Raw genomic sequence first — 17,479 nt, forward strand, 5'->3', positions numbered from 1 at the left:
AATGTTTAGGTAGAACAGATAATTTTCTGAAAGAGGTTTACATACTAGTACAGTGTAATAATAATAATAATAATAATGGCATTTATTAAGCACTTACTATGTGCAAAGCACTGTTCTAAGGGCTGGGGAGGTTATAAGGTGATCAGGTTGTCCCACGGGGGGCTCACAGTCTTAATCCCCATTTTCCAGATGAGGCAACTGAGGCCCAGAGAAGTGAAGTGACTTGCCCAAAGTCACACAGCTGACAATTGGTGGAGCTGGGATTTGAACCCCTGACCTCTGACTCCAAAGGCCGGGCTCTTTCCACTGGGCCACGCTGCTTCTCTACAGAGAGGGGGATGAACCAAGATGGAATGATGAGGAGGAAGGGGTTGAAGGAGAAGAGAGGGGCAGACAATGGCAGGATGAAGAAAGCCCGGAAGGGGACTGCCATGTCTGACTCCCTCCCATCGCACCTGAATCTGAATTTCCCCCACCTCATCTTTGACTTGAACTCATGAGGCAAGGGAGATACTGCAATCTAGGAAAGGGGCTGTGACGAGAAAACCAGATCCACAGGCATGCAAATCTCTCACACACTCAAACATCCTCTACTAAATAATCCCAGATTTCCCTATACATTTAGAAGGTGAACTGGGGAAAAGCAAACGGTTTGAGCTGAGGTGTATCAGTTGAAGAGAGTGGATAGGTAAAATGGAAGAAGTCAGCAGAGAGACTTGAAGCCCAAACTCGAGGTCCCTTTAAGTCTCTCACTGCAAAACTGAAAGAATCATGTGTCTGTCTGGTTTTGGGACATATCCTGCTAATTGAGGAGGGCAAATAAGAGACTCAAATACCTTGCATTCAGGCAGAGGTGGCACAATAATAAATGTAATGGTACATAAAGCATATAGGGCTTTCTAAGCCCATGTAAGAAAGCAATAGAATGCACGGTAATTGTAGGAGATGTAGAAATAACTTGGAGTCAGTCTAGTCCAGCCAGAATAATTGACAAGACTGATGCATTTCAGGGAATGAAAAATCAGAGCTCCCCACCACCTTCTCCCCGAACACACACACACACACACACACACACGCGCGCGCGCGCGCGTGCGCTCTGTGCCTGGATGGCAAAGCAATCACATTGGTTCATAGATTCTTTATTCAAAATGGGTCCCAACTCCCTTGTCCTGAGTTCATTTTAGTCTTGCTTGGCCTTAATACAATTCTAGCCCCAAGGGAGACAGAGGCCTAAGAGTCTGAATCACCACAGTCTTGCACCCTGAGAAATATGTTGGATTTCGGGGGCGGGGGTGGGGGTGTGAATCTACAGTGGAGCACCGATCCAAATCGATTTCTTTTCTGGGACCCACGCCAAGGGCTGCAATAAGCCACATCTCTCTTTTGTTGAAATTTTCCCAGCAGAAATCAAGTTTGGGAAGTGACTTGTTCAGTCATTGTTATCTGTGAAAGGGGAGGAGCTTTTCCATTTTTCCCAGCTACACTGTGGCCTGGGGAACCGTGAATCACTATTGATGAGCACCAAGGGGCAGAGAGTGGGGTAACAGGCAGAGAAAAAGGTCTTGATGCCTTCCAAATACAGGTCTTTTACAACCACGTTTGTCAAATACAAAGTGATGATGCAGTTAAGCCAATAAAAGCCAACAAAGCAGGTGACGAGGAGCAGGATGGTCCGAGTGGCTCTGGTCTCCACGGAGGGTTTAGGGGAGAGGCTGCTACTGCGGATGTGCTGGACTTGTTTACGGTGTCGGTAGAGCACAGTCACCATGTAGCCACTGGCCCAGCTCATGAGACCCACAAAAAAGAGGTCCCGGAAAGTCATGGCACTGATAAAAATGACTGAGTTCGTTGTTTACCCCAGCACTACTGAAAAGATGTTTGGAAGCATAAACAATCTCTGATAGGGTGACGTTTCTGATGGCTTGATTTGCTATGATCACTCTGATGTAGATCAGCATATTGAGGACCCAGAAGAAGAGGAAAGAAGGAAGGATGCAGTTGGGGGCTCTGTGCTTGAGCTTGGCCCAGCGGGAAGTGCTTGGACTGATGGTGACAGCCTGGAACACGCTCAGGAGACAGGACGTGCAGATGGAAAGACCCTGGGACACCCGATTCATATACAGGACCATCTTGCACCCTAGGTCATCCAAAACATTCTTCATTCCAAAGGCGACCATTACCTCCGGGATACCACAGCTGAGGAGCACCACTGTGTTGGTTAAGCTTAAGTGGACGAGGATCAGGTCTGTGGGCTTCTTCTGCTGGGGTTGAGATAGGAAGACTCTGACATACATCGTGAGTGCGATCGAGTTGCCCACGATGCCAATGGCCGTCTGAGAGAGGAAGAAAATGCCAAAGACCAGGTCACTCGTAAACATCTTTAAAAACGTCTTGTCAGCCACAGAGACCTAAGCTCCCTGAAGAAAAAGTCGAAGTTGTTGTTTTTTGAAAAAAAAAAATCAACACTGAGTCTGCCTAGAATTCTTTGTTTATTTTTCAAGGCACTTTCATGAAACTGTAAACTCCCTGACAGAAGGATCATGACTACTTACTCTGTTGTACTCTCCCAAAGCCTTAGTACAGTGTTCTTCACCCAGTATGTGCTCAAAAAATAACTTTGACTGACTGACAACGCCTCATTATTAGTAATGAGTAATGTTTATTAAGTGCTTACCATGTGCTAAGCACTGGGGTGATAATAATAATAACAATGATGATGGCATTTATTAAGCACTTACTATGTGCAAAGCACTGTTCTAAGTGCTGGGAAGTTTACAAGGTGATCAGGTTGTCCCATGGGGGGCTCATAGTCTTAATCCCCATTTTACAGATGAGGTAACTGAGGCACAGAGAAGTAAAGTGACCTGCCCAAAGTCACACAGCCAACAATTGGCAGAGCCGGGATTTGAACCCATGGCCTCCGACTCCAAAGCCTGTGCTCTGAGCCATGCTGCTTGGGGTACATACAAGATAATTAGATCAGATACATTAATCATAGGAGTGTCCCCAGTAAAATTTACTTTGATCTACACTCTTTAAGCACTTGATACTCATCCCATCCTCAGCTCTTATGTACATATTCATAATCATATTAATTTATATTCATGTCTTCTTCCCCTCTACACTGTAAGCACATTGTGGGCAGGGAATGCACTTACCAATTCTGTTATACTGTACGCACCCAAGCACTTAATACAGTGCTCTGCACACAGTAAGTGCCCAATACATATGATTGATTGATCCTCATTTTTCAGATGAGTATATTGAGATTGGAAAAGATTAAATGCCTTAATGAAGATCACCCCACAGGCAACCTTATTGAGTCTCCGATTGAAAATGAAGGGAGGCTTTTTCCAGGGACCTCAGTACTGAGGAGCTGAGGGAAGGATTTGGTCATAGCTCTAGGGCTTTGTGCGGTGTCACTCATGCCCTCCTGTCTCTGTCATTTATGTCCCCACTGGAGCAAAGTCCAGAAAGTGTGTAAGGAAGTACGGGGTCGGGGGTGGGGGGTAACACATTACGAAGTAAGCACAATATTTGCTTATACACAGGACCCATTTACAACCAAGAAAATCACAGTGTGGAGCCACTGTTTTGTGATAGTATCACAATTCAGCAATTACATTAATAATAATAATAATAATAATAATAATAATAATAATGGCATTTGTTAAGCGCTTACTATGTGCAAAACACCATTCTAAGTGCTGGGGGGGATACAAGGTGATCAGGTTGTCCCACGTGGGGCTCACAGTCTTAATCCCCATTTTGCAGATGAGGGAACTAAGGCTCAGAGAAGTTAAGTGACTTGCCCAAGGTCACACAGCAGACACGTGGCAGAGCGAGGATTAGAACTCATGACCGCAGACTCCCAGGCCCATGTTCTTTCCACTGAGCCACACTGCTTAATAGCTGTTGTGCTATTTTTTTCGGCTTTCTGATTGGTTGACAAGACCGGAAATCAATAAATGGTATTTATTGAATGCTGATGATGGTATTTGTTGAGCGCTTACTATGTGTCAAGCACTGTTCTAAGCGCTGAGAGAGATACGAGGTAAACAGGTTGGCCCATGTGGAGCTCAGTCTTTAATCCCCAATTTACAGATGAGGTAACTGAGGCACAGAGAAGTTAAGTGAATTGCCCAGAGTCACTCAGCTGACGAGCGGCGGAGCCAGGATTAGAACTCACGACCTCTGACTCCTAAACCCGTGCTCTTTCCACTGAGCCACGAATGCTTATTGGGAGCAGGCTTGAGAGAGTATAACACAACAGAGTTGGTGGACACATTCCCCTCCCTACAGGGAGCTTACAGCAGCTCATGAAATGTCCTAGGTGGTTCTTTGGTCATTAATCTTTACCACTGATGGCTTAGCCCCATAGATATTTCCCTACTTGCAGGGCCAGGATTAGAACCAAAGTCTCCTAAATCCCAGTGCTCATCCCAGTGGGCCAACAGCAGGGCAGTGGTTGAGCCAAGGCTAGAATACAAGTCTCCAGGAAAGTTGGTCAGGGTCCTCCCACAGCAATGGTAAATAATGAAATGTAAGCATTATAGAAACAGAATAATAGGCTTGCACTGTCTCTGTCCATCAGATCTGGGAGACACCTTTTAAACTTTTCAGTCTCTAAAACAAAATTTACATATCTAAATTCTATATGGGCAGCAAATTAGAGTACCAAGGCAAATACTTCAGGATCCCAGAAGGGAAGATACCCCTTAAAATTACTTCAGGAATTGGGGAACTTGTCTCCAGGAATCTTGAGGCGCCTATATAAATGAAGTGATCAATAAGTATTGAGTGCTTACGGTATGCCGAGCACTATACTAAGCAGCTGTAGTAGTAGTAGTAGTAGTATTAACTAAGTGGCCACTGTACTAGGTGCTTGGGAAGTACAGAAAATCTATCCCAGTGCTTAGCACAATGCTTGGCACATAGTAAGAACTTAATAAATGTCACAGTCGTTATCACTGGGTCTGAGACAGCTCAGTGGGATAACAGTTGTCGGGAGAAACCGGTTGGTTTTGTGGAATGGGCTGCTGGGCTGTGACTGTGAGGTTGTGAAGTGGGAGGATAAGTGAAGAAAAGGGAAGTGGGAGAAAACTCATGAGAAAAGAAAAGAAAAATGGGAAAAAAGGAGAAATAGGAGGAAAAGGAAAAGACGAGATAAGTTAAAGAAAATATAGAGTGTTTAGTACAGTGGCCAGCACTTAGAACAGTGCATGGCACATAGTAAGTGCTTAACAAACACCATCATTATTATTATTATCATAAAGGAAGAAAAGAAACACAAAATAAGAAAAAAAAATGAGTAGAGAAGAGATAAAGTAGAACGTTGAGCAGGTTCTTGGAAGTGGAAAGAAATGTGAAACAGGAGACCCAGATTCTCCCCCAGCTCTGCCACCGGCTTGCTTTGTGACCTATGGAATGTCACAATTATTGTTAATATTATCATTATTATTTGTTAAACACTTACTATCTGCCAAGCACTGTATTAAGCACTGAGGTAGGTACAATTTAATCAGGGAAGACACAGACCCTGTCTCATCTGAGGCTTACAGTCTAAGTGGGAGGGAGAACAGGTTTTGAATCCCCATTTTACAGATGAGGAAACTGAATCATAGAGATGCGAAGAGACTTGCCCTCAGTCACCCAGCAGGCAGGTGGTAGAGCTGGGAGTAGAACTCCCAGGCCTGTGCTCTTTCCCCCTTGCGATGCTGCTTCTCATCTAGCCCCCCGAGTCTTAGCTTCTACTTCAGTAAAATGGGCATAAGATACCTGCTCTCTGCCACTTCAACTCTGAGCCCCAACCGGAACTGTGCCCGTGTCTAATGTGATTATCCTGTATCCATAAAGAGGCAAGGAGGAAGGAAGAAAATGAAATTAATATCTGATGGGCAGATTGTAGAAAAAATGAGGGGCAAAGTAATAATGATAATAATAATAATGACGGCATTTATTAAACACTCACTCTGTGCAAAGCGCTGTTCTAAGCGCTGGGGAGGTTACAAGGTGATCGGGTTGTCCCAAAGGGGGCTCACGGTCTTAATCCTCATTTTACAGATGAGGTAACTGAGACACAGAGAAGTGAAGTGACTTGCCCAAAGTCACACAGCTGACAATTGGCAGAGCTGGGATTTGAACCCACGACCTCTGACCCCAAAGCCCGGGCTCTTTTCACTGAGCCACGACAGAACAGGTGGGTAGAGAAGTTGTAGGGAAAGCCAACAAGGTGGCAACTCAGCTACTCAGAGTCCATTCACAAACCTTCCTCTTGCTCCCTGTGCAGGTTGTGGCACTCACCTGGGCTGGTTGGCACTTCTGCAGAACTGTGGCATGTAGGGCCCGGAGTGTTGAATGACTGTAGGGTTCCCTTCAGGGCAGCAGTTATAGGGAGGAGGTGGGGTGAGCTCATTTTCCCCTGGGGCTGTTATTACCCTGACTTGTCTGCAGTGGGAGTGTGAAAAGTCTCCAAAGAAGGAATAAAACTTCTCTCCCACTTGGAAACTTTCTATCCAAGTTACAGTGATGGCTTAATGATTTCATGGAACTCCAGTTAATGAATTATTTCCATTCAAAGTGGGAAGTTGGGAATCAATCATTTTGAATCCAAGCACATTGGAGGTGGGGTTGGCCAGACTTGTAGGAGGGGTCGTTTAGTCCCAGCCCCTATTGTCAAGCATCAGGCAGAAACCCAGAACCCCCTCACCCTTGGATTACAGGCTTTCAATCAGGCTGTTAGTTCCCAAGATAATCAAATCACTGTACCTTGTTTTTTTCCTGCCGCTGCCCCTTGCTCACATCCTGCCTGGAACTCGCTCCCCCTGCACATCTGCCGGACTCCAACTCTCTCAGTCTTCAAAGTCCTTCTGAAAAGATGTCTACTGCAGGAAGTTACATCCCCACAGTGGCCACCACCGCAGGAAACGTGTCTACCAACTCTGTTATATTGTACTCACTTAAGTGCTTAGTACAGTGCTCTGCACAGTCTAAGCACTCAAGATGATTGATTGATTTGGCACAAGCTATGCACTTATCAAATCCTGGCTCTGCCACTTGTCAGCTGTGTGACCTTGGACAAGTCACTTAATAATAATAATAATGGCATTTATTAAGCACTTACTATGTGCAAAGCACTGTTCTAAGCACTGGGGAGGTTACAAGGTGATCAGGTTGTCCCACGGGGGGCTCACAGTCTTCATCCCCATTTTACAGATGAGGTAACTGAGGCACAGAGAAGTTAACTGACTTGCCCAAAGTCACACAGCTGATTTGGCACAAGCTATGCACTTATTGAATCCTGGCTCTGCCACTTAGCTGTGTGACCTTGGGCAAGTCACTTAATAATAATAATAATGGCATTTATTAAGCACTTACTATGTGCAAAGCACTGTTCTAAGCGCTGGGGAGGTTACAAGGTGATCAGGTTGTCCCACGGGGGGCTCACAGTCTTCATCCCCATTTTACAGATGAGGTAACTGAGGCACAGAGAAGTTAAGTGACTTGCCCAAAGTCACACAGCTGACAGTTGGCGGAGCCGGGATTCGAACCCATGACCTCTGACTCCAAAGCTCGGGCTCTTTCCACTGAGCCATGCTGCTTCTCATGAGCCTTAACTTCTCTATGCCTCAGTTACCTCATCTGTAAAATGGGGATTAAGACTGTGAGCCCCACGTGGGACAACCCAATCACCTTGTATCCTCCCCAGCGCTTAGAACAGTGCTTTGCACATAGTAAGCACTTAACAATTCATTCATTCAGTCAGTTATATTTATTGAGCACTTACTGTGTGCAGAGCACTGTACTAAGCGCTTGGGAAGTACAAGTTGGCAACATATGGAGACGGTCCCTACCCAACAATGGGCTCACAGTCTAGAATGGGGACTCACTGCCCACATACTTTGCTCGTCTAAATGCTAACCTTTTCACCTTGCCTCAAACTCTCCTATCTCACTACCAACCCCTAGTCCAAGTAATAATAATAATAATGATGGCATTTGTTCAGCACTTACTATGTGCAAAGCACTGTTCTAAGCGCTGGGGGGGATACAAGGTGATCGGGTTGTCCCACGTGGGGCTCACAGTCTTAATCCCCATTTTACAGATGAGGTAACTGAGGCTCAGAGAAGTTAAGTGACTTGCCCAAGGTCACACAGCAGACATGTGGGGGAGCTGGGATTTGAATCCATGACCTCTGACTCCCAAGCCTCTGCTCTTTCCACTGAGCCATGCTGCTTCTTGTTTCTACTTTCATTCATTCAATTGTATTTATTGAGTGCTTACTGTGTGCAGAGCACTGTACTAAGCGCTTGGGAAGTACAAGTTGGCAACATACTTCTACTTCTGTTTCCCATTTCATTTCCCAGCCCCATCGCAAGAAGCCCACAGACCTGATCCTCACCCACCTGACTGCAGTCAACATGGCTATGCTGCTCACCCAAGGTGTTCCCTCACTGATATTTGCCACCGGGGTAGAGAATAGATGGGAAGAAGCTGGATGCCAGCTTTTGACCTACATTCGAAGAGTGACCGGAGGCCTTTCCATCTGCACCACATGTCTCCTGAGCGTGTTCCAGGCTGTCACCATCAGTCCGGGTACCTCCCACTGTGCACAGTTCAAACCCAGAGCCCTCAAGTACATCCTCTGGGGAAGTACATCAAGTACATCCATGGGGAAGCAGCGTGGCTCAGTGGAAAGAGCGCGGCCTTTGGAGTCAGAGGTCAGGGGTTCAAATCCCAGCTCTGCCAATTGTCAGCTGTGTGACTTTAGGCAAGTCACTTCACTTCTCTGTGCCTCAGAGACCTCATCTGTAAAATGGGGATTAAGACTGTGAGCCCCCCGTGGGACAACCTGATCACCTTGTAACCTCCCCAGCGCTCAGAACAGTGCTTTGCACATAGTAAGCGCTTAATAAATGCCATCATTATCATTATCCTCCCTTCTTTTCTCTTCTGCTGGATCCTGAACCTTTCAATATACATTAATTTACTAACCACCACAATAGTCATCAAAAATGCCACCATCACAGTTAGTAGTTTAAATATAAAATACTGCTCTAATATATTCTGGGTGAAATATTTGAATGATATGATGTTTCTCAGCATCATAACTCTCCAAGATGTCATCTTTGTATTCCTCATGTGCTGGTCCAGTGGCTACATGGTGATGGTGCTACACCAACACCGCAAGCAAGTCCAGCACATCCACAGCACCAGTCTCTCCCCCAAATCCTCCCCCGGGGCCAGGGCCACCCAGACCCTCCTGCTCCTCCTCACCTCCTTCGTTTGCTTTTACTGGATCAACTGCAGTTTTAACCTAGCCTTCAATTTTGCAGAGGATAAAGACTACAAGCTGAATGACATTGCAACATTCCTGGAGGCCTGTTATCCCTCTCTCTCCCCACCCATTGGTGCTAATCAACAGTAACCCAAGTGTCCCCAAGCTTCGATGTGTCCTGGAGAAGGTGAGAAGCCCCTCTCCTCTCCTTGACCTCGGTGGCAAACAACACATCAGCTCTTGGCCTTATTTTTCCCCAAGGTCCCTCTATGAAGAATCCAGCTAAAGAGAAGAAATGGATGTGGGCAGAGTACAATGACGCTTGGTCCTTCTGGTGAAAGAACACGATGGAAAACTTCAGCGACTCGCTCCTCCCAGGTCTGTGTACCCATACAGTTTCTTCCTTCCTTCTGACACTCAGGCAGATTTACAACGGGGTGACCACATAAAGAGAGGCTTTTTTAGCCCAGAGCACTCAAGTAAATGTCCCCATACTCCATCTCCCCACATAAAGAGAGACTTTCTTAAGTGTATTGCTATTCACCCCACCCTCAGAGCACTTATGTAAATATCCTGATAAGCAATCTCCCTTACCTGCTTTTATTGTCTTTCTCCCTTTGTAGTCTGTAAATTCGTTGTGGGCAGGGATTGTCTTTAACAACTATTACATTGTACTTTCCCAAGCACTTGGTACAAGCCTCTGAAGCCACTAAGTGTTCAAAAAATACCATTGATTGATGGATCGTTTGTGGTTGTAAATGGGGAAGGAGGAATTCGAGAAGATGAAATGTAAGTGTTTTTATGTGTGTATATGAAGTGGACCAAGAGAGGCGGAGAGATTGCTTCTGAAACATCAAAATCAGAATCCTTCCCTATCCCCAGCCCCATTGTCCCACCACTCTCACCTCCTCCTGGCTTCTCAGGAGGGGTCATGCCCACCTTGCATAACCACCAGCTCCTGTGGCTCCACCTCTTCGCGGGACAGAGAGGAGGAGGTAGGAACTTACCAGCGTGGCTCAGTGGAAAGAGCCGGGCTTTGGAGTCAGTGGTCATGGGTTCAAATCCAGGGTTCGCCAATGGTCAGCTGTGTGACTTTGGGCAAGTCACTTAACTTCTCTGTGCCTCAGTTACCTCATCTGTAAAATGGGGATTGACTGTGAGCCCCCTGTGGAACAACCTGATCACCTTGTAGTCTCCCCAGCTCTTAGAACAGTGCTTTGCACATAGTAAGCGCCTAATCAATGTCATCATTATTACGGAGGGGGATGGAGAGGCCACTGCAAGAGGGGTATTGGAATGTCCCACCTCTCTTTTCCCTAACTTGACACCCTCCCCACTGTCACTAGGCTGGTGACTAACCGTGGCTCAGTGGAAAGAGCCTGGGCTTTGGAGTCAGAAGTCATGGGTTGAAATCCCAGTTCTGACAATTGTCAGCTGTGTGATTTTGGGCAAGTCACTTCACTTCTCTGTGCCACAGTTACCTCATCTGGAAAATGGGGATTAAGACTGTGAGCCCCCCGTGGGACAACTTGATCACCTTGTAACCTCCCCAGTGCTTAGAACTGGGCTTTGCACATAGTAAGCTCTTAATAAATGCCATCATTATTGTTATTAACATAGTTTAAGTCGTGGAGACAATGGATGACACAGTGAGAGACTGTAGCAGTTTTACCTGCTCATCTTATAGGACTTCAGATAAACGCGTGATAGTTCAAAATGACAATAGTCTTTTGCGGAACAGTTCCTTGTTTGGAAATGGTTGGAAAAGGGTGGCAGTTACTATGGTTTCTGTGGAGGCTTCTGCCGTTCACATCCTCTCTTCCCTCCCTCCCCTTCCTTCCACCTTTTTACTGGGATTTCTCAGTAAGAAATGTGGAATCAGTCCAGCCCTGGTTCCATGGTTTTAAGTCAAAGGAAGGGACTTAGTTGCAGTTGCAGCAGGCTGTTGACCGGGGCTACATGCACAAACTAGTAGTTTCCTCTGAAACTGAAGAATGTGTGGGAGAAGGGGGACTTAATTGTGCAGTTTCTAACCCCAAGCCAGGGAACAGAGAGGAGGTGGAGGCACTGTGTGGGTGAAGGGGTATGAGCACTTGTGCAGAGAGAAGCGAGAGAGGAGCTGGAGGGGTTGTGTGGGGGGAAAGGGGACACACACACATCTGTGGTTTCCAGAGGAAGACACTGAGGCTCAGAAAAGTCAAATGATTTGCCCCAGGTCCGGCCCTACATCTCCAGCCCTGATTTCTTTATTGCATCCTCAGAATTCCTCATGCCTTCTGTACTTTGATGTTCCACCCACATCTCAAACTTAACACGTCCAAAACAGAACCTCTAATCTTCCCACCCAAACCCTGTCCTCCTCCTGACTTTCCCATCACGATAAACAACACCACCAACCTCACTGTCTCACGAGCCCTTAACCTTGGCGTTATCCTTGACTCATCTGTCTCATTGTACCCACATATTCATTCTGTCACCAAATCCTGTCAGTTCAACCTTCACAACATCACCGAATTCTGCCCATTCCTCTCCATCCAAGTTGCTACCATGTTAATCCCAATACTTAGCCTATTCCATCTTCATGGCTGCATCAGTCTCCTTGCTAGCCTCCCTGCCTCCTGTCTCTCCTCACTCCAGTCCATACTTCACTCTGTTGCCCAGATCATTTTTCTAGGAAACCATTCAGTCCGTATTTCCCCACTCCTCCCAAACCTCCAGTGGTTGCCCACCCCGCTCCGTATCAAACAGAAACTCCTTACTATAGACTCCAGGTCACAGGCAAGATATGGGTGAGGGGTCAGTAAATAGAAGAGATTGAGGTACAGTAAGTAGTTTGGCATTAGAGGATGGAAGGCTGGGCTGTAATAACAAATCAGGGAGATAAGGTAGGAGGGAGCAGGTGATTAGAAGATGTTGGGTGTCATATCGTAAGCTGTTTCAGGAGAGTGACAGAGGCCTGTCCATCTGCACCAGACTAAGCCCCACTCCATCCTCTTCTCCCACTCCCTTCTGCATCACCCTGACTTGCTCCCTTTATTCTTCCCCACTCCCATCCCCACAGCACCCAGCGCTTCAGTGCTTAGAACAGTGCTTTGCACATAGTAAGCGCTTAACAAATGCCATCATTATTATGTCTGTAATTTATTTATTTGTATTCATGTCTATCTCTCCCTGTCTAGACTGTAAGCTTGTTGTGGGCAGGTAATGTGTCTGTTTATCATTGCATTGTACTCTCCCAAGCACTAAGTACAGTGCTCTGCATACAGTAAGCACTCAATAAATACAATTGAATGAATGAATAATGTGTTAGATAAATTTAGTACCCAGCAGTGTCAGCTTAGCCGGACAAAATTGATAGTCCGAAAAACCAGCTCTTTCCCCAAAAGGGAACTAGTTTTGTCCACTAGCAAGAACATGGGCCTGGGACATAGAGGCCCTGGTTTCTAATCCTAGCCCCACCACTTACCTCCTGTGTGACCTTGGGCAAGTCACTTAACTTCTTTGTGCCTCAGTTCCCTCATCTGTAAAACGGGTATTCAATATCTGTTCTCCTTCGTATTTAGAAAGTGAGCCTGATGTGGGAATTCATTATCTTGAGGCAGCATGGCTCATTGGAAAGAGCACGGGCTTTGGAGTCAGAGGTCATGGGTTCAAATCCCAGCTCCGCCACTTGTCAGCTGTGTGACTTTGGGCAAGTCACTTAACTTCTCTGGGCCTCAGTTACCTCATCTGTAAAATGGGGATGAAGACTGTGAGCCCCCTGTGGGACAACCTGATCACCTTGTAACCTCCCCAGCGTTTAGAACAGTGCTTTGCACATAGTAAGCGCTTAATAAATGCTATCATTATTATTATTATTATTATCTACCCTAACGCTTAATGTAGCGCTTGGCACATAATAAGTGCTTAACAAATGTCACCATTATTAATAACAATTAACAATAGTGCATATTCCCAGTTATCATCCTCCTGCTATTTTCCAAATCCCTAAGATTCAGTGCCTAAAACGTTCCCCTGTCCCTGTAAAAGAAACACATTTGCAAAGACAAACAGGCATCCAGACTATCAATGACCATAACCTTTGCCGAGTGACAAACATTTATCCACCATTAGACCCCCTATACCAAGCCGTAATAGTGATACCACACACAGTTTGCCCTTAACTCACTCTTAGCTCTAACCCTTAGATCACAGACATCTTATGTTAAAGATAATTAGAAAGAAAAGATCAGTGGAACCAGCAAAGTTGAACAGATAATCTTTTTTCTTTACATGTGCCTACACGCCGAATTTGTAGAGCTCAGGAAATAAATCCCTTCCTTGTGTACACCTGCACCCTTATCACAGTTTCCCCAGGTCCTTGGATGCACTAAATTAAACCATCCCCGTGATTTTGATGGGGGCCCCCCATGCACCATGAAAAGGTTGCAGATATTGTTTGAATGTACGCGGTTCTGTTGCCATATCTGGTATGGGCCTTAGACCCTGCAACCCACTGGCTGGGTCCAGGAACCAAACCAAATAAGGAGGCAGACTCCGCCCAGCTCTGTACCAAATCTGCACTAATCCAGTCCCCACTGTTTTCAAATCTACCAATCACTGTGATCAGCAACAGCAGTATATAAGCCCATTGTATCGGGCACTCGGGGCCTTTTCCCTTAAGGAAATGAGCCCGCCTGGAGCGTTACCCCCTATTCGGTCTTCGGCCTTACCAATAAAAACTTTATTAAAACCTTTCAGCAGTCACATGCTGTCTGACTAATTCTTTAGTCGCCCGGCGACTTGGTGGCCATCCGGAACAACCGCCACCATCATTTTGGTGGCCCGTACGGGGACATCCAGTAGATGTGACTGCCGCCGTCCTGGCTGACCACAGCACAGCATGAAGCCATCGGAGTGGTGAGTTCTTTTTTTTTTGAATTGTTCTTGTCTGTTCTCGCGGAGGCACCCTCTAGTTCCCGGGTACACTGGGGGGAAGGAAGGACTGACCGGGTCGGTCCGGGAAAAGGACCTCTCATCAGGAGGCGGTCCGGGAAAAAAGGACCTCTCATCAGGAGGCGGTCCGGGGAAAAAAGGACCTCTCATCAGGAGGTGGTCCGGGGAAGGAACCTCTCATCAGGGGACGCCTTGAGTTGGAGGGACCACAGCTTGGGCAAGTGGGACGCCACGCGGTGCTCGGGCATAACCCGAGACAGGCACAGGACCGGCATTGTTCTTGTCTGCTCTCGCGGAGGCACCGTCTAGGTCCCGGCTACACTAGGGGGGAAGGAAGGCCAACCGGGTCGGTCTGAGAAAGAACCTCTCAGCAGGAGACGGTTCGGTCATTTCAGCACTAGTGGGACGCCACTCGGTGCACGGGCATAACCCGAGACAGGCACAGAACCGGGATTGTTCTTGTCTGCTCTCGCGGAGGCACCCTCTAGTTCCTGGGTACACTAGGGGGGAAGGAAGGCCGACCGGGTCGGTCAGGGAAAAGGACCTCTCGTCAGGAGACGGTACGGGTATTCCAGCGCCAGTGGGATGCCACGCGGCGCTCGGACATAGCCCGAGGCAGGCACAGAAGAGGCATTGTTCTTGTCTACTCTCGCGGAGGCACCCTCTAGTCCCCAGGCTCACTAGGGGGGAAGAAAAGCCGACCGGGTCGGTCTTAACCCGAAACAGACACAGAACCTTAAAAAAAAAAGGAACGTTTTCCACCCATTATGGGACAACTTTTTCCAGCACCCCAAAGGAGGAGTGTTTTTCACCCGTTATGGGACAATGTTCTTCAATTCCAGGCGACTCCCCATTGGGTTGCCTCCTGAACACCAAGAATAAGGACAAATTTGGTTTGGCTGATTTAAAATGCCAGCAACTGATTTTCTTGTGCACCACGAAATGGCCCCAGTATAAATTAGAGGATCAGGAGGTCTGGCCCGAATATGGGTCCGTAAGTTATAATACTATTTTCCAGCTGGACTTATATTGCAGGCGGTTAGAGAAATGGTCAGAAATCCCTTATGTCCAAGCTTTTATGGCTTTGTCCCAGAGCCCTGAAGGAAAAAACTGCCGAATGTGTTTTTCCTGGGCCCCTCCAGGGCGTCCAGCCCTAAGGTCTGATTCCTCAGATATGCTGGATGATCCTCTCCTCTGCAGGAGGCCCCGGGAGGATGGCTTTCCCCCTCCCTCTGGCTGGGAATCTCAGGTACCTTCAGCCCCTCCTCTGCCCCCTGAGGGAATGGGAAACACCAACCCTTTATGTCCTCCTCCATACCAGTCCACCTCCTCCTGGGCCCTAAGCCCTTCCAGCACCTGGGGAGGCACACGCTACGCCCCTCCGGAGGGAGGGGAAAGGATACTCCCCTTAAGGGAAGTAGCAGGGGAGAGGGGAAAGATAGTGCGGGTACAGGCTCCCTTCTCTTTGAGTGAATTGGAAATGGCAAAACGGAAATTGGGACAGTATTCTGCAGACCCCGCGTGCTTTCGGGACGAATTCCGTAGCCTGACCTTGCAGTATGACCTGTCATGGGAAGATCTTAATCTGTTGCTTTCCTCCTGCCTGACCGTAGAGGAAAAGAGAATAGTTTGGGATTATGCTGAAAGGGCGGGGGATGAAGCTGCTGTGAACAGTCATGGGAGGCACCCACTGGGAGCGATAGCTGTCCCTCGGTCCAAACCAGATTGGAATTATCAGGGAGACAGTACTGATAGACAGCTCCGGGATCATATGATTACATGCCTACTGGCGGGCAAGGAGAAAGGAATTAGGAAGCAAGTTAACTATGATCGGGTCCGAGCTGTGACCCAGGACTCTACCGAGAACCCCGCTATGTTTAGACTCAGACTGGCGGAGGCGATTCGAACGTACACCCAGCTTGATCCTGACTCGGTAGAGGGAAGTGTCATTCTGAATATGCATTTTATTAATCAATCAGCTGAAGATATCCGCCGAAAATTACAGAAGGAGCAGTTGGGGCCACAAACCCCCACGGATCAGTTGATAGAGGGTGCCTTTAGAGTTTTTAACAGCCGTGACCAGGCAGCCCGGGATGAGAGGGACCGCAGGGCCAAAGTGAAGGGCAGAGAGCAGGCCCAGTTACTTGTAGCAGCCCTGATGAAGGTCGCCCGACGTGGCCACGATGTTTGTCCGCGGCCCAGGGTCCGGGAAGCCCTGTTTTGTGTGCCACAGGTCTGGCCATTGGGCTCGGGAGTGCCCCCAGGCACGGAGGCCTGGTCACAGCCGCCAGCCACCTGGACCGTGCCCCCTCTGCCGGAGACGTGGGCACTGGAAGCGGGACTGCCCACTACTGGAGGCGAGCGCCGATCCGGAGGCTGGTCAGTTCTTGGCTGTTGGCATGTCTAAGAGTCGGGACTCACGGGGCCCAGGAAACAGCCAGGCCCCCACAGGAACCATCTCCATGGCCAAACCCAGGGTGAGCGTGGAAGTGTCCGGTAAGATTTCACGGTCCTACCCATCCATCTGACGTAAGGGTGGTGGGGATCAACAGCATCTCAAAATCATGTCGCCAAACTGACCCCTTACCATGTCTATACCAGCAGGAATTGTTTGAACATAGATTCCTTATTATTCCCTCCACCCCCGCACCCTTACTGGGGAGGGATATCATGACCAAGTTGGGATTGTTCTTTTCATTGGTCCGTCCATTTGGCATCCTCACTGCCACAGCCAATAGGGTGGACTTACCTGAGTACCTTGTGGAAAAAGTTGACCCCCTCGTTTGGGATAAAGGTCTCCCGGGCCGAGCCATTAATGCAATCCCAGTCGAGGTGCGCCTAAAAGGATCCTTCCGATTTTCCACACCAACGCCAGTATGCACTCCCAACAGAGGCACAGGCAGGGATCCAACCAATTATCGAGCGATTTCTTGAACACGGGTTACTTGTGCCATGCCATTCCCCTTGCAACACCCCTGTCCTCCCGGTAAAGAAACCAGATGGGACCTATCGCTTTGTCCAGGACCTGCGGAGGGTGAATGCAGCTACAATCCCTATACACCCAATAGTCGCGAACCCATACACTCTCCTTGCACAGGTACCGGGAGATACTAACTGGTTCTCGGTAATAGATTTGAAGGATGCCTTCTTTTGTATCCCCTTGAGTAAAGGGTCCCAGTATATTTTCGCTTTTGAGTGGACTGGACCAAGGGAAAAGTTGGGATGTCAGTACACCTGGACAGTCCTTCCGCAAGGATTCCGGGATAG

At 47.7% G+C, this 17,479-nt stretch overlaps 1 protein-coding gene and 1 pseudogene across 1 annotated transcript; one reads left to right on the forward strand and one right to left on the reverse strand.

Moving 5' to 3' along the window:
- Window positions 1–1,429: 1,429 nt before the first annotated feature.
- On the reverse strand, window positions 1,430–2,378 carry LOC119922955 (annotated as a pseudogene).
- Window positions 2,379–8,420: 6,042 nt separating this feature from the next.
- Window positions 8,421–9,427, forward strand: LOC119922956 (vomeronasal type-1 receptor 90-like). The gene is made up of 2 exons (XM_038742572.1): window positions 8,421–8,595; window positions 9,006–9,427. Exons 1-2 carry the CDS (start codon window positions 8,421–8,423, stop codon window positions 9,425–9,427), a joined length of 597 nt encoding a protein of 198 aa, XP_038598500.1.
- Window positions 9,428–17,479: the final 8,052 nt, after the last annotated feature.

The sequence above is a fragment of the Tachyglossus aculeatus genome, unplaced genomic scaffold, assembly GCF_015852505.1.
Source record: "Tachyglossus aculeatus isolate mTacAcu1 unplaced genomic scaffold, mTacAcu1.pri scaffold_134_arrow_ctg1, whole genome shotgun sequence".
Taxonomy (NCBI): Eukaryota; Metazoa; Chordata; class Mammalia; order Monotremata; family Tachyglossidae; genus Tachyglossus; species Tachyglossus aculeatus.